The sequence below is a fragment of the Ahaetulla prasina genome, chromosome 5 (assembly GCF_028640845.1).
Source record: "Ahaetulla prasina isolate Xishuangbanna chromosome 5, ASM2864084v1, whole genome shotgun sequence".
NCBI classification, from domain to species: domain Eukaryota; kingdom Metazoa; phylum Chordata; class Lepidosauria; order Squamata; family Colubridae; genus Ahaetulla; species Ahaetulla prasina.
The window spans coordinates 59,370,974-59,393,917 of NC_080543.1; the positions used below are offsets into that span (position 1 = coordinate 59,370,974).

At 39.6% G+C, this 22,944-nt stretch overlaps 1 protein-coding gene across 2 annotated transcripts in view; it reads left to right on the plus strand.

Moving 5' to 3' along the window:
• The first annotated feature begins 1,497 nt into the window (after nucleotides 1–1,497).
• The window catches only part of IGSF5 (immunoglobulin superfamily member 5), a 34,407-nt gene continuing 12,960 nt past the window's right edge, over nucleotides 1,498–22,944 (plus strand). For both annotated transcript variants that reach the window (XM_058185887.1, XM_058185888.1), the window contains exons 1-3: nucleotides 1,498–5,414; nucleotides 9,238–9,317; nucleotides 17,989–18,309. In XM_058185887.1, the coding sequence (XP_058041870.1) occupies nucleotides 9,260–9,317; nucleotides 17,989–18,309 (379 nt within the window). In that variant the 5' untranslated portion in view covers nucleotides 1,498–5,414; nucleotides 9,238–9,259. The remainder of the gene's footprint in view (nucleotides 5,415–9,237; nucleotides 9,318–17,988; nucleotides 18,310–22,944) is intronic.

The window sequence follows — 22,944 nt, forward strand, 5'->3', positions numbered from 1 at the left end:
AGAGGGTAGGTGCTCCAACAGAGAAGGCCCTTGCCCTGGGGGCCGCCGGCCGGCATTGCTTGGCGGACGGCACCCTGAGAAGACCCTCTCTGTGTGAGCGTACGGGTCGGTGGGAGGCATAGGGTAACAGCAGGCGGTCCCGTAAGTACCCAGGCCCTAAGCCATGGAACGCTTTAAAGGTGGTAACCAACACCTTGAAGTGCACCCGAAAGACCACAGGTAGCCAGTGCAAACTGCGCAGGAGCGGTGTTACCCGGGAGCAACGTGTGGCTCCCTCAATCACCCGCGCAGCTGCATTCTGGACTAACTGAAGCCTCCGAGTGCACTTCAGGGGTAGCCCCATGTAGAGAGCATTGCAATAATCCAGATGAGAAGTGACTAGAGCGTGAGTGACCGTGCATAAGGCATCCCGGTCAAGGAAGGGGCGCAACTGGCGAACCAGGCGAACCTGGTAAAAAGCTCTCCTGGAGATGGCCGTCAGGTGGTCTTCAAATGACAGCTGTCCATCCAGGAGAACGCCCAAGTTGCGCACCCTTTCTGTTGGGGCCAATGACTCGCCCCCAACAGCCAGCCGCGGTTGCAGCTGACTGTACCGGGGTGCCGGCATCCACAGCCACTCCGTCTTGGATGGATTGAGCCTGAGTCTGTTTCTTCCCATCCAGACCCATACGGCTTCCAGGCACCGGGACAGCACTTCGACAGCTTCGTTGGGGTGGCCCGGGGTGGAAAAGTACAGCTGAGTGTCATCAGCGTACAGCTGGTAACTCACCCCAAAGCCACTGATGACCTCGCCCAACGGCTTCATATAGATGTTGAACAGGAGAGGCGAGAGAATCGACCCCTGAGGTACCCCACAAGTGAGGCGCCTCGCGGTCGATCTCTGCCCCCCTGTCAACACCGTCTTGCACCGGTCAGAGAGATAGGAGGAGAACCACCGATAAACGGTGCCTCCCACTCCCAAACTCTCCAACTGGTGCAGCAAGATACCATGGTCGATGGTATCAAAAGCCGCTGAGAGATCTAACAGGACCAGGGCAGAGGAACAACCCCTATCCCTGGCCCTCCAGAGGTCATATCATTAAAGTTGCATTATATGAAAACTGTAGAGTACTATTTTTCACTTAATGCAAACATGCATTTCAGCTACATGTTGCACTATTAATCCTGTATGCATCACTGAAACTTTGAGACTTCACTACAGATAGCCAATTCCCATTAAAGATCTTAGTTCAACTGTAGGAAGAAAAACAGTCCGTTTATTAAGAGGCAAATAAAATGTGTGCCTAGGTAGTAATTTTGGAAGAAAAAAGAGGATCTGATATTTAGACTAGGAAATTAAAGTACAGCAGATTAAAAAAAAATCACAAGATTCAGGAAACTTGTTGCATGATAATCTTTTGTTTAAACATTCAGTTATGTTTGCAGAATTCATACCAAGCCAACTGCGGTACCAGATGTAAGTTACTACATAGTATATTGGACCATATAAATGACAGCTTCACTCATAATTTTAAGTATATTTTTATAGTGTTGCTGGCAACTGCCATAGCCACAGGCAGTTAAGTGGACATAACTTCAATTACAGTAACTTCATCCTAAAGCATTTATATTGTCTGTTCTTCTGTCAAAACAATTTCCCATAAAGCAATATCATTATTATGATCAACTAAAATGGTTAACAAGTTTTTCAATAAACCACACTAGATAATGCAGAGAAATATGCAATTTAAGAGGACACAAACCAAACTAACTAGAGTCAATGCTCCAAGAAAACCAATAATGAACATTTATATCTACATTTGTTTATTATAAATTCTTCATGTTTTCTTTCTTTTAGAACCCTTGTTCCCTGCTAGGGAACTAGGTTTTGACACTTTTTCTGCTTATTTGTCAAAACTTTCTCTTTGGGAGATTAATTAGTGATAATTTTTCTCACGTTTATGTAATACAGAAGAACCTTCAGTTGCTTTAATTAAATTATTCTGCATTAAATCTGAAGACAACAGGTAGTCCTTGACTTACAATAGTTCATTTAGTGGCTGTTCAAAGTTACAAAGGCACTGAAAAAAGTGATTTATGACAATTTTTCATACTTGCGACTGTTGCAGAATCCCCTTGGTCATGTGATCAAAATTAAGACGCTTGGCAACTAATATTTTTGACAGTTGCAGTGTCCTGGGGTCATGTGATCACATTTTACAACTTTCAGACAAGTAAAATCAACAAAGAAGCCAGATTCACTTAACAACCATGTTACTAACTTAACAACTGAATTGTTGTTACACTCAACCACTGTGGCAAGAAAAGTTGAAAAAAGGAGCAAAACCAATGTAACTGCTGGCTGCTGGCTGTAAGTGGGGGAGACTGAGAGGGAATACAGAGGATAACGCTAGTGGCCTCTATAAATATAAACCAAAAATAGCAACAATAAATTCAGGATAAGTGCACCTGAGATTGTGATTTTGTTTTATTTCAAAATGACTGGCTTAGTTCTTGTAATACTTGTTTTGCAGTTGTCTTTCGCAGTACTCTTTTCAAATGTGGATACTGTCCTCTTTATAAACAAATTATTAGTGTACATGGACAGATTACCTATCTCTAATCTGTGCTCTCCAAGCAGAAATTAGGTATCCAATTCAGCCACTCCACTTTTTTGAGCTGCTACGCTATCAGCCCCCTCTACCACAAAGATCCAGCAGGAGAAGGGCAATATGGACATCTGTGGGATCTGGCAGGGTGAGAGCTGTGAAGCATAAACACAAAGCTTTTGCTGTGTCCCAGCATAACAGAAACAGTGCCCTTGCTGACTTTAATAGGGACATTAAAGTGACAGGTCAAGATAGTTGTCACGACGATGATAACTCAAATGAGCATGAGATCATGGTCCAAGACAAAGAACTTGTTTTGGATGGTGGAAAGTGTGGTATTACAGGCAGACAAGATCTCAGAAACACTGAATTATATTTTTCAAAGATCCTCAAGCACCGGGAACTGCCAGAGGACTGGAAAAGAGCTGATGTAGTTCCCACCTTCAAAAAAGGAAAAAAAAATAGATCCAGGAAACCACAGACCTATCAGCCTGACCTCAATACCAGGAAAGATTCTGGGAAAGATAAACAAGCAACGAATCAGCGAACACCTAGAAGCAAACAAAGTAATAACCAAAAGCCAACATGGGGTTGTCAAAAACATATCATGCCAGACTAATCTTACTGCATTCTTTGACAAAGTGGCAAAATTAGTGGACCAGAGGAATGCTGTCGATATAATTTACTTGGACTTCAGTAAGGAATTTGATAAAGTAGACCATAACCTACTTCTAGATAAAATAAAAAAATGTGAGTTAGACAAAATCATCACCAGATGGATTCATAACTGGCTGACCAACCGCACTCAACGTGTAGTCCTCAATGGAACTGCATCTACATGGAGGGAAGTATGCAGTGGGGTACTCCAAGGCTCTGTTTTAGGCCCAATACACTTCAGCACCTTTATCAATGATTTGGACGAGGGGAAGATGGGGAACTCATCAAATTTGCAGGTACACTAAGCTAGCAGGAATAGCTTGAACATTGGGCACTATCTAACCAAATGAAATTTAATGGTGAAAAAAGTAAGATTCTACATCTAGGCAAGAAAAACAAAATGCACAGGTAAGTGGTACCTTGCTGAATAGTAGTAACTGTGAGAGGGATCTTGGAGTCCTAGTGGATAACCATTTAAATATGAGTCAGCAGTGTGCATCAGCTGCCAAAAAAGCCAACACAGTTTTAGGTTGCATAAGCAGAGGGATAGAATCAAGATCACATGAAGTGTTAATACCATTTTATAATGCCTTGGTTAGGCCCCACTTGGAATACCGCATCCAATTTTGGACGCCAGAATGTAAAAAAAGATGTGGAGACTCTAGTGCAGAGAAGAGCAACAAAGATGATTAGGGGACTGGAGGCTAAAACATATGAAGAACGGTTGCAGGAACTGGGTATTTCTAGTTTAATGAAAAGAAGGCCTAGGGGTGAAATGATAGCAGTATTCCAATATCTCAGGGGCTGTCACAAAGAAAAGGGAGTCAAGCTATTCTCCAAAGCAGCTGAGGGCAGAACAAGAAACAATGGATGGAAACTAATCAAGGAGAAAAGCAACCTCGAACTAAGGAGAAATTTCCTTAGTTAGAACAATTAATTAGTGGAACAACTTGCCTCCAGAAGTTGTGAATGCTCCAACATTTCAAGTGTTGCTTGGAATGCTCCAAGTTTTTAAGAAGATATTGGATAACCATTTGTCTGAAGTGGTGAAGGGTTTCCTGCCTAAGCAGGGGGTTGGACTAAAAGACCTCCAAGGTCCCTTCCAACTCTGTTATTCTGTTTTGTTTTGTTTTTTACTGTCTCACTTAGCACCAAAAATTTTGGCTTCAGTTGTGGTTGTAACTCAAGGACTACCAGTTTTTGGTTTTGCTGCTGACATAAACAGTGAAACTGGCATAAAGCTATAGAGGCTTGAGAAGAACTTATTAATGTAGAGCAACCTTAGGAATATGAAGAAAAAAAAATCTGAACTAGAATAATTTGATGGCAAATGTTTTAAATATATTACAGCTCCTAAATTTATGCTGCAAAACTGATGACAATGGGAATAACCGGATGCAAAAAAGAATATTGAAAAATGAAACTTGTACTTACCACCTGGTGGTATCTGGATTTTAGAAACTCAGATCTTGTAGCCCTGGATGCAGAAATACAATTTTAGACCTATACTATATTGTTGCTCATTTGCATCACATAACACAGAAAGGTTCTCAAACTGTGGAAAGCAAAACTAATGAAAGTTAGTTTAGTTTTCCACTAAAATTACTTCATTTTTGTTGCTACCAACAATTCTTCTATTCTCTAGAGTAGAAAACAATTTAACAGTAGGCGCATGTTTTCATGTAGAAACACTATAAAAGAAATGGTCTACATTTTATGGCAATTGAGATGATGTTTCTGTTTTCTACTTACTAAAAGGAGCAGAATATTACATAGTTTTGACAGCAGGTGTCTCTGTTGCTTTAACTGCTTAAGAGATTTCATTAAAAATATTTTCATTGCTGCATTTTACCTCATGCTTTTGCAATACTTGTTAATTATTAAAAACCAAGTGACACACATTGGTTGTAGATCCAGGCCTTATCTAATGAGATAAAAAGTGACTGCAGCAATCATACAGAACACAATCAGGAACCAGAAGCTGAAATATTTTATTACGACCTTCCTGTTAAACTATGAAGAGGGACTGAGAGATGTTCAGAATATCTGATTGTGTGTTTGTTGGAGCGGCTATTTGTATGGAAAAATCCGGAAAAGATTTCAAACATCATGTTCTTTTTCATACAGAGACAGTCAAACTTTTCTAAACCATGATCTTCAGCTAAAAAGGTAAGGTAATTTTTTTGTATCGATATAGTTAAGGGCCTCAAAATATATTTCCTGGCAGGGGAAGCTACTCTCACCAATTATATGTTTAGACCATAGAAATTACGAAATCAAAGTTACAAAAAGTAAGAAGTCTAGTTGGATTGATAGATATATTTTTTTTGTTTTGTTTTGCAAGCCATCTGCATGCTATAGGAGCCTCTGAACTTGGCAAATTTAAGACTTGTGTACTTCAACTCCCAGAATTCCTCAGCCAACCATACTGAGTTCTGAATTTTGGGAGTTGAAGTCCTCAAGTCATAAAGTTGCCATGGTTGGAGACCCCTGTCCTTCAATGTTATGTATGTTTGCTCAAAGAAAATATTTTAAGTGTTCAGTAGGGTTGATTTGCCTCCTAATTCAATAAACAAAATTATTTAGAGTAATTGTTCTAGGATTATTTTACTAGCATATATTAGATTTCTCTAATATGCTGGGAATGGGACAAAGAAAATAGCAATTCTATACCCAGTACTATAGAGGGCCACGATGGCGAACCTATGACACGCATGCCCGAAGTAGCATGTGAAGCGATGTCGCCTGGCATGCACGACCTTGCCTGTTTGTCTTGCGGGTTTCTGGCACAGATGCACACACAATGATCAGCTGTCTTTTGCACGCGGATGCGCATGAGCACCAGAACCTGGAAGTTTGGCTTTTATGGAGTGCGGCCCTGACGAGTGTGTGTGCATGCACACAATGTTTCCGCGTGCCGAAAAGGCTCTCCATCACCGGTATAGAGTTACAGATATGAAGTGGGACCGGAATACTTCATCTCTTATCTGCAAGTTGTGTTTTACCTTTACACAATTATTGGTTGCCAACAGTTATCTAAGTAGTTTTTGCAGATCTTGGAAGATCCTCCAATCACCATACTCAGTGTTTCACTAACACCTCTGTCACAGTTTGTCAAAAATACTAATAATCTGAATGCCATTTTCAGGTTGTAATAGTTACTACTACAGTTCTAAACAGCATTTAGGTGACCAATATTTGTGATATTATTAATGAGACTTGATAAACAGGTCAAATAGATTATGCTGTCAGCTTCTTGTACTGTTAAGGCAATCTTTTAAAATAGTTTTTGGAATTTAAGACTTTAAAAAATTCAGATTCTGAATAACAATTTATTTTTAACAATAAAAAGTGTCATTTTTATAATGACTTGTATAATGCTAATTATCAACTAGGCTAAACATATGTAACCTCTGGAAAAATCCAGATTCGCTAGTTTCTCAATGATATCAAAGACATTATAGGTTGATCCTCCTGAACAGATTGTTCTTTATCATGTGAGAATGTGATAACTGCAAAGAAATGGGGTACAGCAACAGATTTTTATAAAGGGAGCTTGTCTGTGGTGTGAAAGTATCTGCATGCTAATTCTAGGCTGACATTTGAGATGTGTGTGTGTAAATATGTATTCTTGTGGACATGCAGTTCTGCTGGGAGACCTAACTTAATTAACTCTATGTTTGTAGACCTTATCCTTTGATATGTGGATTAAGTCTGAGCAACTTATTTGGGGATTGAGGAAGTTTGTTAAATTTAGTTAATTAACTTAGTTTCCGCTTGACTGTAAATTATTTAGTGGAGACACTGTTTCTCATACTGTTGTAAATTCTGTAAATACTTTAAAACTTACTGTTTTTCTGTTTACATGCACCACTTTCTTTCTTTTTTTATATATAATTTTTTTTATTTCCATTTTCCAAGATCACATTTATGTACAATCTGTTATCCATCATTAATCATTAATTTTTATTTATTGCTGATTCGGGCCTGCCCAACTGCCACTTCCTTTCTTCACCACCTCCCTCTACCCTCTACTACTTTCCCCTCCTTCATCTCCTTCACTTTACTACTTCCTCTCCTCCTTCTCCACTCCTCCCTTCTTCCACCCTTTCTAACCTTCTTATTCCCCTCCTCCTTCTCACCTCTTTCCTACCTACTTTCTTCCCTCCTTCTACTCTCTCCCTTTCTTTCTGAAATGGCAGTCGGGCAGCCCCAATATCATTTCAAATTTTAATTTCATATCTTCAATCATTACTGTACATTAATAACCAATCCATGTATCATTCCCCCCCTTCCCCCCTCCCCCACCCCCCCTTCCCCGCACCCCCCACCCGGACTTCCCAGAGCAAATACCGGGTATTATGACCAACAATCACAAGCTAAAGTATACAAAATATACCTAAACTCCCAGCCCTCTCTAAAACTTTAAATCCCCTCACAATAAAAATGAAGAGATAAGAAAGAATAAGAAAAAAGAAAAAAGAAAAAGAACAATACCAATACAATCTTCCCTTCACATATTACTTCTTCTTATAGTCCATTTTTAAAATTAGTCCATCTTCTCAAATTCAAATTTTCTTCACTTGTATATTCCTTCAAATTTCATAAGTCCATTTCTTAAATTATAGTCCATCTTCTCGAGCTGAAATTTTCATCACTTATATATTTCTTCAATTGTCATAAAATTTATTGTCCAATCTTCCAATATTACTCCATCAGTCAAATATCATTACGAATAAAGTCTCTCAGATACAATATTTCCAACTTAACTTCATAACTTTTACTGTCTATAAACGTATCAATTAAAATGAATAATCATTTAAGTTACATCCACAATATAACAGTAAACAATTAGCATCATTACATCCACAACATTATCTGAATTCATAAATTTTACTTTCCATCCTTCACAATTAAATAATATCATCCCAAAGGTTTATACCTTACAAATAACAAATAACAAAAATCCTATAATTTATATCCTAAACAAATCAATTCTAGAAATTAACCATAATTATCATATTCACATCTTAGACATTCCTCCCCTCCCCTATTCTATTTTCCATCATCTCCAAACCAGTTAACTTAGCATCTAATAACAAAGGATTCCCACTCTTTAAAATATTGATATAGAAATGTCTTGCTTTCATAACTGTACTAAGAAAATACTTTCTATCTCTAAAATTCACTGACAAACCCATTGGAACTTCCCATCTAAAATATATCTGATGTTTCTTAAACTCATCCACTAAAAAAGCAAATTCTCTTCTCTTTCTTAAAATTCTAGGAGGAATTTCCTTCATCATTTTTATATCTTGTCCCAATATTTGAAATTTATTTTTATAAAAGGCTTGCAAGATTTCATACCTAATCTTTTTAGTTGTAAAATAAATAACCACATCCCTCAGTAATCTATTTTGTCTTGCCCACCAAGAATTAACACGATAAATTCTTTCAATATTAATCTCAAAGTCTTCTGGCTCCACACCCTTTATCTGAGCAAAAGCTTTTAAAATCTCTTTTAAATTTTCCTTCCTACTTTCCCTCAACTCCCTCACCCTTATAGCATATTCCATTAATATTAAGATTGGATGCTACGTTTTTTCCTGCCAAAAGGCAGATGCCCTCCAAGTCTGGAGCTTTTTTCAGGCTTTGGAAGGAGCACTCCCCTCAAGCCCCCAGAAAAGTTTCACCCACTTCTCTGGGTGGCTCAACTTCAGCCTGAATGCTCATCTCTCCCTCTTTGCCGGAGGGGGAGATTTACAAGCTGCCGGACAGCTGATTGACGCTGTCCTGGCAGCTCTACAGACTAAGGGGTTAGCAGTCTAAAAAAGACTGCCATCAACGAAGCGGAGCCAAACTGGAAGCCCCATGCACCACTTTCTTGTTCAGAATGTTGGAAATGTCATTGCTTTTTTTTAAAAAAACGTATTGGCTTCAAGTGGTTACTATAATTTATAATATACAATTTTATATGGCTGTCATTTTTCAGATTCAAGGAAACTGCTTCCTCAATGGACAAACTTCAGAGATGGACTGGGCTGATTATCATTCTGATGGTCTACCTAACAAGTATGATCCTTTGTGTATTTATTCGTTAGATTTATATGGCTGCCTATCTCAAATATATGACTCTGGACAGTTAACAATATTAAAAATGATAAACACATATACAAAAAGAAAAAATATAAAAAAAACACATAGCAGCTCAGAAAAATTACAAAAACACATTCAACAACAAAACCAAGAAATGGGCTTTTCAAGGTACTTGGCATCTCAAGCACAGAACCAAATCTTCAAGCCTTTATGGAAAGCCAACCGAGAAAGGCCAATCTAAGTTCCAGAGGGATGATATTCCAGAGAAAAGGCACAGCAGAAAAGGCTCTCTTCCAGGGGCCCACCAGCTGATGGTCCTTAACACACATGATACAGAGTATGCTTCTCCTGACTGAACAAAACAAAACCTCTCACAAAACCTGCCATAATGTATGTGTGATTTGGGCTGATTATCGGCTGTACTTCTATAGCACATTGAAACACTAACATGGCAGATACTAAAAGACACACTAAAGATTTAATTTTATGTTGTGCCTTGGGTTTCAAATAACAGTTTAGTTTCTTTCCATGCCCTCCAAACTTTTAAAGTTGTGGATCCTGTCCCTAAAGAATGTACATCTGGCGGGACCCAGAAGAAGGGAATTCTCAGTGGAGTCTGAGACGACTAGGCGCTAAAAGTTGTCTGCTCCTACACCTGAATATCCACCACAGCCAACCAACAACAAGCTTTCTACTGACCTTCTGCCAGTGATTCTCCACTGCCAATAACCCCCTGGCCCTCCACACTCAGTCCATTGTCCCAACTGATTCCATGAGGCACATTTGTACACCAGTGATTCGGTCTATGGGACAAATAGCTGCACTATTGGGGGGTGATGGGCAGAAGGGATTGCAGAGGCTCAGGGGGTAATGGCAGCAGATGGCAGATACCTTGTAGATATGGGGGGAGGGTGGCTGTTCTGTTTCCCTCCCCCAATACTCCCAACAAAGAGTCAGTCAAAGGCGTTTTCCCAATTTATCTACATTTGGCTGAATTCCTTCTGGCACAGAGATGTCTCCCCACACGCCTGCCAAAATCCCTGGAGATAACCAGAAAATTATAGATAAAGCACGATTCACTCACAAACAGATTCTTCTATCCATGACACAGTTTGCCCACGCAAATTCATTACTTTGTCCAAGACAAAAAGCCAGGAAGTTCTGCCTCTTGCTTTATAGCCCCTGTGGGTGTCACTCCGTGACTCATCATTCTTTGAGTTTATCCCAATGCCTCCTCTGCTGCGTGCGCCGGTCACGTCTGTGCAGTCTTGCATCAAGCCAAGATTGTTCTTGGGGCGTTGCCAAATCAGAAGAAGGCCTGGGGGAATCAGGCCTTGCCGGCCCCTCCTCTTCCTCCTGGGTGGGTCCCAGGGAGGGAGAGGGCCCAGGGGAAGCAGGTCTTGCCAGTTCCTCTTCCTCACTTTCTGAATCATCCTCCAGGAGTCCGAGTCCAGGAATCTGGGTCACAACAGTGGCAGGGATTGCAGAGGCATTGGGGGGGGGAATGCCGTGCAGCTGGCAGACATCTCAGAGGTGCTGGGGAGGTGGCAAGGTGTTCTGTCCCCCCCACCTCAGTCTGGGAGACATGTGAACTGACTCAATTAGCCAGCAATTTAGTCCAAGGCAGCTATCAGCTCTGGCAGCAGACCAGCGAACTTCTGTCAAGGTTTTCTTTATCTTCCCTGATGCCGGCGTCACAGAAGCTCATTACCAGAGCAACCAGGAAGTCAGGAACAAACAGCAATCCAGGCCAAATGCTCAGTCAAATAGTTGAGCTCAAGTTTTCTCCAGTCAGTTTGTTTTGTCCGTCATGAAATAGTAGAGCAGCCACTCCTGCTTTTATACCTTGTGGGGTGTGGCTCCGTGACTCAGCACTTTCTAGGCCTGCCCCACCCCTTCTTTTGTTGTTCCCGCCTCTCTTGTCTATGAAACCTGGGATCTAACCAGGACTGATTGTCCACAGCTGGGTCTGGAAGCGTTGCCTGGGCGGGGGGAGATACAGGAGACAGAGGCCTCATCACCTCTTCCACCTGGCCTGCCTCTGGCTCCTGGAGCTGAGCCAGAGAGGCTGGCCCTGCAGAGGGGAGCCCTGACGGCCCTTCCCCCTCACTCTCTGAGTCACTTTCTGGCAGGGGGGCAGGCCCAGAGGGGTGCTGGAGCCACAACACAAGGATTGTGTGCTTGTGGCTGACAGAGATTGCAGCGGCACTGGAGAGGCATGCAGCCAAAGGAGCTAATAGCAGATATTCAAGCCAGGGTTGTAATTACTTTCTCCACACAGAAAATGGCATATCTGTTAGGTTTTTTTGTTGCATAAATGACTGAAAAGTCCTTTTTTAATAGTTTTTTTTATTTACATCACCTTTATACGTTGCTTGAATATGTCTACCTATGTTTAAAAAGAAACAAGCTTTACCTGAGTAATTTTTATTTTATTTTTTCTCATGCTATACAGTGATAATATACGTTAGTGTTCACTGACTGTTTTAGTGTTACTTTCATTAGATTTAATACATACAATTTATGCTAATTGATTAAAAGTCATTTATGGAACATTAGGAGAAAAAAACAAACCAAATTTAAGGTAGTCGGAAACCATCTTCCTTTCAGAACAGATAAAACTATTGTTATTTAAAGGAGTGCATTCTCCTTTCAATCATAGTAACATGACATTTGCATGGAGCAGTTCCATGCAAATTATTACAGTCTTGATGAACTCCCAAGTGGCATTCTCATGACTGGACAAGCCCGGGAAAGGGGCAGGGACAGGACTTGGCATCCTCCTTCCCCTCCTGTGACAAAGAGAATCCTGCTAGAATTCTCACTTTCCTGGAAAGTCCTACATTGAAGTAGTATCAACCCATTTTACAGATGGGAGACCTCAAGGTTGAGGCCCTGCCTGCTGTTGTGAAATAGCAAATCATAGGTGTTACCCTGCAAGGAGCTCAAGAAGACTTTTTTGTCAAGCCTACAATTCTGGGATTGCCTGGTGGTCTCCCATCCAAGTACTCTATTTGGGGGTGCTTGATAACAGTGCCTGTGAAGGCAATATGGTGAATTGAGACTGAGGATGCTCTCACAGCCTGATCTACCTCACTTCCCTGTCAAGTGTACCATTTTGGGATCGGCTGGTGGTCTCCCATCCATGTATTCTGCAGGTGCTTGTTCACAGTGTCCTCTAAAGGCAATATGGTGCATTAAGACTGGGGACATAGATACTCTCACAGCCTAATTTACCTCTCAGTGTTGTTGTAGGAAAGGGCAGGATAGAACCCATCTTAATACATTTTAAAAATCCGACCACTACCTACCACCCACAAAAGAGACCAGAGGTATGTGGTTTTGTGGACCTTCAATTGTACCGAACTTACAGTTCCCAGCATCCCTTCCCAGGCTTGAGAAGAAAGGAGGCTGGGATCAGCAACCCCCTCCAACCACTCTCACAGGCTTCTGGGCAGCACTGGCCAACCAGCCCACTCCCAAATTTGCAGGAAAGTGGGAAGAGAAAAGTGCCTCTGGGCATATCTTACAGTTTATATATGATTGTTATCTTATATATGATTGACAAAATAAATAAATAAACAAACAAACAAACAAATAAATAAATAAATAAATAAATAAATAAATAAATAAATAAATAAATAAATATGTAGACTACTTTGAGGCTTCGGGCAATGCAGGAAGAGAAGAATGCCTCTGGGCATGTGAAAATCACATCAAATAGCTGTACAATTAGCACAGGGGCCCCCCAAGGCTGTGTGCTCTCCCCACTTCTCTTCTCTCTGTATACCAATGACTGCATCTCCAATGATCCATCTGTTAAGCTACTGAAGTTCGCAGATGACTCAACAGTGATTGGTCTCATTCGAGACAATGACGAATCCGCATATAGACGAGAGGTCGAACGACTAGCCTTGTGGTGCAACCAAAACAATCTGGAACTGAACACACTCAAAACCGTAGAAATGGTGGTAGACTTTAGGAAAAACCCTTCCATACTTCCACCTCTCACAATACTTGACAACACAGTATCAACAGTAGAAACCTTCAAATTTCTGGGTTCTATCATATCGCAAGATCTCAAATGGACAGCTAACATCAAAACATCATTAAAAAGGACAACAAAGAATGTTCTTTCTGCGCCAACTCAGTAAGCTCAAACTGCCCAAGGAGCTGCTGATCCAATTCTACAGAGGAATTATTGAGTCTGTCATTTGCACCTCTATAACTGTCTGGTTCGGTTCTGCAACCCAACAAGAAAAACACAGACTTCAGAGGATAATTAGAACTGCAGAAAAAATAATTGCTACCAACCTGCCTTCCATTGAGGACCTGTATACTGCACGAATCAAGAAGAGGGCCGTGAAAATATTTGCAGATCCCTCGCATCCTGGACATAAACTGTTTCAACTCCTACCCTCAAAACGACGCTATAGAGCACTGTACACCAGAACAACTAGACACAAGAACAGTTTTTTCCTGAAGGCCATCACTCTGCTAAACAAATAATTCCCTCAACACTGTCAGACTATTTACTGAATCTGCACTACTATTAATCGTTTCATAGTTCCCATCACCAATCTCTTTCCACTTATGACTGTATGACTATAACTTGTTGCTGGCAATCCTTATGATTTATATTGATATATTGAACATCAATTGTGTTGTAAATGTTGTACCTTGATGAACGTATCTTTTCTTTTATGTACACTGAGAGCATATGCACCAAGACAAATTCCTTGTGTGTCCAATCACACTTGGCCAATAAAAATTCTATTCTATTCTATTCTATACCTTTTACAAAGGGAGGAAGAGAAGAGTGCCTCTGGAGATATATATACCCAGACGACATAGACATAGAGTTTGTGTGTTTATATGCAAAGCGTTCCCAGGCAAAGCAGGAAAAGAAGAGTGCCTCTGGGAATATGCACAAAAGCACTCGCCTGTTCCTGCTTTTTCTGAAACCTGGGAGTGCTCTGCATATGCCCAGAGGCACTCTTTTCTTCCTACTTTGCCTGAAGCCCAGGAGTGCTCTGCATATGCCCAGAGGCAGTCTTCTTTGCATGCTTTGCCCAAAGGCTGGGAGTGCTCTGCATATTCCCAGATAAATTTTTCTATTTCAGCTGTCCCTTAAGCCTGGAAGCGCTCTGCACATGCCCAGATACTCTTCTCTTCCCACTTTGTGGGAAGCCTGAGAGCGCTCTTCATATCATCAGAGGCACTCTTTTCCTCCCGCTTTTCCCAGAGGCTGGGAGCGCTCAGCGAATGCCCAGACCAAGGGTGGGTTCCAAATTTTTGTACTACCGGTTTTGTGGGTGTGGCTTATTTGGTGGGCGTGACTTGGTGGTCATGTAACTGAGTGGGTGTGGCCAATTTGAAGTTACTCAGGGCAAGGTGGGGCGGCACCTTGCTGTGAGTGACATCAAGTTGGCCACGCCCACTCAGTCACATGACCAATGCTGCAGAGACAGGGCGATTTCTCCTGGGGGACAGCCAGAGCTTCGCCGCCGCCTCTTTTCCTCAGAGGAGCTGCCTCCAAGGCCTTGTGAAGGGACACACACACACACACACACACACACACAACACAAGACAACACAACAGACTCACACACAATGTAAAAGCAGCTGAACTTCACCCAAAATGGCCCCTGCAACAGCAGGAACTTCACACAGCCACAAAAAGCTCAAAAACGAACTTTCACACTTTACACACACACAACACAACACAACTGACTCTCTCTCTCACACACACAAAATGCCACATACAGCTTTGTGAGATTCTGTGTGTTTGTGTAGTTACAGTGAAACACTACAGAAACACACCAAACCTCAGAAAGCTGCATGAATATTTTATTATTTTATTTTATTTATTTATTTAGATCAGGGGTCTCCAAACTCAGGTTCATGGACTTCAACTCCTCAGCCAGCAAAGGCACTGAGGAGATGGATTGCAGGCAGGCAGGCAGATTTAATTGCTAGCTGATGCAACTGATTGAAGGAAAGCGATCCCGAAAGGAACAGTAATTATGTAAGTAGGGAGAGGGATTGGGTGGGCCAAAGAAAAAAAAGATTTTAAAAGGCTCCTCTGACGATCCTAGCTGAAGTTGCCTAATAGCAGCCGAGAACCTCTTAACTCAGCTGAGATCGCCAGAGGAGCCTTTAAAAACCTTTTGTTTTAACAATCTCTTTGGCCGAAGCGGTTGTTAAAAAAAAAAAAAACCTTTTAAAGGGTTCTGATGATCCCTGCTGAGCCGCATGATCATCAGAGGTTTTTTTTTTAATTTTTAAAAGCCTTTTTTTGCCTGAAGAAAAGATGCTTTTAAAAGTAAAAGTAAAAAAAAACAAAACCTCTGGTGATCGGGGAACCGGTTCGAGGGTGTGGTCAGCCAGCCATTACTACTGGTTCTCCGAACACCAGCAGATTTTTACTACTGGCTCTCCAGAACTGGAGCGAACCAGGAGCAATCCACCACTGGCTCAGAGGCACTCTCCTCTTCCTGCTTTGACTGAAGCCTGGGAGCAGTTTGCTTATGCCCAGAGGCACTCTTCTGTTCCATCTTTGCACAAAGCCCGAGAGTGCTCTGCACATGTCCAGAGGCACTCTTTTCTTCCTGCTTTGGCCAAAACTTAGGAGTGCTATGCATATGCCCAGAGGCACTCTTCTCCTCCAGCACTGCCTGAAGCCTGTAAGCATATGTCCAGAAGCACTATTTTCTTCCCACTTTGTCCAAAGCCTAGGAATGTTCTGCACATTCCCAGAGGCACTCTTCTCTTTCTGCTGACTGAGAGTACTCTGCAAATTCCAAGAGGCACTTTATTCTTCCCGCTTTCCCCATAGGCTGAGAGTGCTTTGCATGTGCCCAGAGGCTCTCTTTTCTTCCCACTTTACCCAAAGCCTGGGAGCACTCTCCATATGCCCAGAGGTACTCTTTGTGCTTTGTGCAAAGCCAGGGTGTGCTCTGCACATTCCCAGAGGTGCTATTCTCTTCCTGCTTTGCTCAAATGCTGAGAGTGCTCTGCACATGCCCAAAAGCATTCTTCTGTTCCAGCTTTGACCAAAGCCTGAGAGCATTTTGCACATGCCCAGAGGCACTCCTTTCTTTCCACTTTGCCCAAAGACTGAGTGTGCTCTGTGTATGCCCAAAGGAACTCTTCTCTTTCCACTGTGCTAGAAACCTGGGTATGCCCAGAGGCACTCTTCTTGCTTTGCCCAAAGCCTGCAAATCTCAGGCAGTGCTTCTATGAGAGGGGAAGTCCAGAGGCCTCTTTTGTGGGTGTTAGATGGTGGTAGAATGTATTTATTATTTATTTGTTTGTTTGTTTGTTTGTTTATTTATTTATTTGGGCTATATTCTGCCCTGTCCTACAACAACACTGTGAGGTAGACCAAACTGTGAGAGTGCTCTTGTAAACTAGTGTCCCCATACAGAGCATTTGGATGGGACACCACCAGGCGATGCCAGAATTGTACACTTGGCAAGGAAGTGAAGTAGGCTAGACTGTGAGAGTGCCAGGGAAGTGATGACAGCCTATGAAGTGATGGTAGGCTATAAGAGTGCCATGTCCTCAGTCTTAATCCATCATATTTCCTTTACAGGACACTGTTAATAAGCACCCTCAACAGAGTATTTGGATGGGACACCTCCAGGTGATCCTAGAATTGTACACTTTGCTAGAAAGTGAAGTAGGCTAGGCTGTGAGAGTGCCCATGTCACCAGTCTAAATGGTATGCTATTGTTATTTAAAGGTGAATGCACTCCTTTAAATAACAATAAACAGAACTGTGTTATCTGTTCTGGAAGGAAGATTATTATTGGGTGAGTATTCAGAGATAATAATGGCTTGTTTAAGGGTAGGTCAAGCTCACTGCACTTTGATTTGTAAATGGGACCAAACAAGAAAGTGGGTAGGGAGCATCCAATCTCCTCTTTAATAAACTAAGAATGTGAAGAAGTAAATTAAATATCCTGGGAGCAGCCATCAAAATGCGTCCATGATATGAAAACCTTACCAGATAAGACAGTATGCTTTGAAATAAACTTTTGCCAATAATTTCCATAAAATTAAACTGTTCCCAAACCAAATGGGTTTGTGAGTATTTGTGTATTTGTTTGTGTGTGTGTGTGTGGGTGGGTGTGTGGGTGAGTGGGTGTAAAAAGAAATAACACCAGGACTTTCAAATCCAAGCAACTTTGCCTTTTTTTATGAAAGTGACAACAGGTCACTGTGGGACATATTTCCATGCGATATGTACTTTGCCCTGTAAATGTTCAGCCTTAGTTAATCATACTGCAACCAGATTTTTATTATCCTGAAGACCAGGCCAAATTGGTAATGTGAAATGATTGCTTGTTTTTATTACTAACATGGATAAGAAAATCTTTCACATTTCATGTACATCATCTGTCTTCACTCTACATTATCACTGTTTTACCAAGTCAATGTCTCTTCCATCTTCTTTGTTCAAATAGAACTGTAACTACCGGTATAAATGTATGTTTTCACATATGTTTTAGATATTATAACTTGATCCTATAACTGTTACCAAGTCCTAATCTTTCTTGTTCAAGTCTAGCAATATAAGTAGAAAATACTTTTACCGATATTGGTGTTGGTATAGTTTTAATTCCTGTTTGTTTGCTTTACAGATCCTGGCTTTGGCTATGCCATCGTAGAAGGCCCTCAAAATTTAACAGTTGTTGTAGGTTCAGTGGCTCGATTTAGCTGCACAGTATCAGATGGGTGGAAAATTTTGATATGGCTTTTCAATGGAAATCCTAAACTGTCCGTGTTGAGTACTGGAAAAACCATTGTAACAGATGGGCGATATACTCAGAAAGGTTCTAACACAAGTAGTAGCAGGTTTACTTCAGAGCTGATGATCCATAATGTTCAGCTGACAGATTCTGGACAAATCAAATGTAGTCTCCAGAACAATGACAATAGATATGCATTTCTTTCTGTACAAAGTAAGTATGTCTTTCCATGATTATTCATTTAGCTTATTGTTATTGTTTTTTAAATTAGGCTTACTGCAAAAATTGTTCACTAATTGTTTTAAATTGGAATTTTCCCCTATTTTTCTGTATTTTCTTCTGTAAAACCAGAAGAAGATTTTGTGGCATCTTTAACTGAAACATTTTAGTGAGGGGGAGATGGTAGAAACTTCTGTGAACTACACTGACTTACATGGATATAAAATTCCGTTCACAGAATTTTATATCTATGTGAACAAAAGGCCATGAAGTTTAGGAAAACTGAGATTTGTTACTTGTGGATGGAAGCACATATCTGTAACTTATATTCTCTTTATAGTTTGTGTATGTACTGTGCATTATTTGCTGTTCAAAACTTACAAGGGCAAGGCAAAACACTGATATGCTGCTAGATGTGGTGCTGATTGTTATGCTACTGGGAATGAAGAAGCAGTGTGGAGAAGAAACATAGGTAGAACTTAAATTATTATTTTTTTAATTGAAAAAGTTTAAAAAAAAACACAAAGACATTTCCCCCCCTTTTTTCCCCTCCCTCCCAGAAAACCCCCTTCCCCCCTCCCTTCCCCCCCCCTGGCTTCCCGGGTCAATCACAAGGTATTGTTATACATAAACCAAACATAGAATAAAATTTTCCCTTCCAATCCAATTAACCTCATCCAAAGCTTTTCACCTCCCAACCCCCTCCCCATTAGATAAAATAACTTTCTAATTATTCAAAGGCAATCTGATATTTCTTAATCTGATATCTATTTTGTAGATAATCAATCCATTTTTTCCATTCAATTAAATATCTTTCCTGCGTATTGTCTTTTAAAAAAGCTGAGATTTTAGCCATCTCAGCCAAATTAATGACTTTCAGTATCCATTCTTCTATTGTAGGTACCTCTTCTTTCTTCCAGTATTGTCCAATCAACAGTCTTGCTGCTGTTATTAAATTCAGAATCAGTTTAGTCTCAGTCCCTGTACAATCCGTTATAATTCCCAAAAGTAGAACTTAAATTATGACTGGTCACTTACCAACTCTTTTGGATTATGAAGGGCCCTTCCCACCCAAAAAAACTACTTTACGACCTAGTTTTGAGGTTATGAAATCACATGGCTGTGATTTATGACACTTTTGCCAGAAATTGGCATTCACTTCCAGTTTCTGACATACCAAAAAATGGATTTGCTTTATAACTGCCACATTCATATCATGACCACCGCAAAAAAGGTTATAAAATCAGATTGGTCTCATGATGACTCATTCTACAACCATAATTGTAAGGCTCAGTTATGGTCACAAGTCACTATCTATCTATAGAGAATATACAATATGTGGCTAGCTCATAAGGGACCTGAAAATCCATTTTGGATTTCAAGTTGTTCATCCATAGAGATTGAAAAAGGATTTCAAATAGGAAAGTCTCATTTATTTCCCTCAAAGAAAATATGCTTTTATCTTGTCTTAATAAGACTTAATAAATTTAATAGGTAATCATTTAAAAGTGCCTTAAAAATCCTTATTTAGTTCTATAGGCTGGAAGGATGCATCTTTATGATAAAAAAATCTTCAATAATTATAATTACTGGTACATTAATATGGAAAATACATCTTTATCTTAACACACTAGAAAAAAATCCAGTCCTTCTATAGATACCTTTTCCAATGCTGAATTTAAATTAAAAGTCACTTTTTAAAAATGTTTTTTTCTTATTTGGCTTTAAAATGCATCAATATTTTTGATAATAATAATTTAAATTTGAGGCCATAAAATGTAAAGAAGAATGAAGAAAATTATTTTTAACCAAACATTTCAAAGATATCAAAAATACCAACTTCATAATGAAAAACAACCAAACAACTGAAATAATCTGTAAAATAGTCTTGGATGATCTCCTCCTCCACACATTTCCTGGATAGAAAATAATCAATTATTAGTTTATTCCGTGTATGTTTCCAACTACAATAAGGTATCAAATGGCTTATACAACGAAGAGAGTATCTTAACTCTGACCCCGTGAGCCAATAGCTCTGTGACTTGTTTAGCTGACATAGATGCACTCTCTAAATCTCAGTCTGCAGCAATGATCGTGACTGTGAATGAACCTTCACCAAGTAAGTGAATAACTTATCAGTGCAGTTTGTGTTTGCTGAAATTTTTAATGCACTCTTAATATGTACCCATAAAAAGTATAGAATTTAGTTTACCCAGTGTTGAGGTTATGAAATCACATGGCTGTGATTTATGACACTTTTGCCAGAAATTGGCATTCACTTCCAGTTTCTGACATACCAAAAAATGGATTTGCTTTATAACTGCCACATTCATATCATGACCACCGCAAAAAAGGTTATAAAATCAGATTGGTCTCATGATGACTCATTCTACAACCATAATTGTAAGGCTCAGTTATGGTCACAAGTCACTATCTATCTATAGAGAATATACAATATGTGGCTAGCTCATAAGGGACCTGAAAATCCATTTTGGATTTCAAGTTGTTCATCCATAGAGATTGAAAAAGGATTTCAAATAGGAAAGTCTCATTTATTTCCCTCAAAGAAAATATGCTTTTATCTTGTCTTAATAAGACTTAATAAATTTAATAGGTAATCATTTAAAAGTGCCTTAAAAATCCTTATTTAGTTCTATAGGCTGGAAGGATGCATCTTTATGATAAAAAAATCTTCAATAATTATAATTACTGGTACATTAATATGGAAAATACATCTTTATCTTAACACACTAGAAAAAAATCCAGTCCTTCTATAGATACCTTTTCCAATGCTGAATTTAAATTAAAAGTCACTTTTTAAAAATGTTTTTTTCTTATTTGGCTTTAAAATGCATCAATATTTTTGATAATAATAATTTAAATTTGAGGCCATAAAATGTAAAGAAGAATGAAGAAAATTATTTTTAACCAAACATTTCAAAGATATCAAAAATACCAACTTCATAATGAAAAACAACCAAACAACTGAAATAATCTGTAAAATAGTCTTGGATGATCTCCTCCTCCACACATTTCCTGGATAGAAAATAATCAATTATTAGTTTATTCCGTGTATGTTTCCAACTACAATAAGGTATCAAATGGCTTATACAATGAAGAGAGTATCTTAATTCTGACCCCATGAGCCAATAGCTCTGTGACTTGTTTAGCTGACATAGATGCACTCTCTAAATCTCAGTCTGCAGCAATGATCGTGACTGTGAATGAACCTTCACCAAGTAAGTGAATAACTTATCAGTGCAGTTTGTGTTTGCTGAATTTTTTAATGCACTCTTAATATGTACCCATAAAAAGTATAGAATTTAGTTTACCCAGTGTTGTCAGGTTCATGGATTATGAGCCTCATCAGATATGCATCAATTTGTCTGTGTAAGCTGTGAAATTAACCCTGGAATTGTCTTCTCCACTCTGTTGCCTCCCAAATTTGTGAGACAATAGTTCTCATCATCTCTAATTACCATAGAAACAACTGTGGATGATACGAATTTTTATCTAGCATTTGGAGGGGACTAGTTTGATAAAGATTGATCTTGAAGATGCTCCTGTTATCATTTTGGCAATATATAATAATAATAGAATAGAATAGAATAGAATTTTATTGGCCAAGTGTTTGGGTCAGTGTGGTAAAGTGCTACCATGCAAAAAGGATAAAGGGAGAGATAACTCTATTTTTATTGGGCTTGCCAATGAAAGCCTCCATGTTCATTTTTGGCTACAGTGTAGGGGCATCTTTTGAATAAGATATGAAAAAAGATTTTCCCACTATTATATCTGGAAGTATAACTAACTTATTTTTATCTCAGTCATGAGGAAATGTTCTCATGAAAAGTAGTAGACTACTTCAACTTCTTCTCCCCTAATTTTATTGATTTGCTTTAACCTGCTGATACAATCTTAGTTGCCTTAATACAGAGCAACAGATGGACTATTGTACTTTTTCATCTTCAACAAGATAATTCCACAAGTATTCCATCTTTTCTATCCTTCAAAGTGATATTGTCAGCATATAAAGAACTGCTGAAATTTATCCCAGTACTTTTAATTCCACTTTTCATTTCTTCTAGTTCAGCATTTCTCACAATATAAAGTTAAGTAAATAAAGTGATGGTATATAGCCATTAGCACACTGCGGTTCCAATTTTGAACCAGTTGCTTCATATTCCTAATTCTTACTTCCTAGCAGCCAAATTCTTCAGCAAGCAAACCAGGTGGGCTAGTAGACTCACGTTTTTAAGGGCTTTTCACAATTTGTTGAGAGTTGGGTTATTTAGAGTAAAAAGTCAGTCCAATGGATTGCTTTACAGATAGTCCTTGACTTACAACCATTTATTTAGTTACCATTCAGAGTTACAACTGTACTGATAACTGTTGCAGTATCCCCATGATCACAAGATCAAATTTTGGGCATTTGGCAACTGGCATATATTTATGACAGTTGAACTGTCCTGGAGTCATGTGATCACCATTTATAACCTTCCCAGCTGGCTTCTGACAAGCAAAATCAATAGGTAAGCCAGATTTTCTTAATGACTGCATGCTTCACTTAACAACAGTGGCAAAAAGGTCATAAAATGAGGTGCAACTCACTTAACAACTGCCTCACTTAGC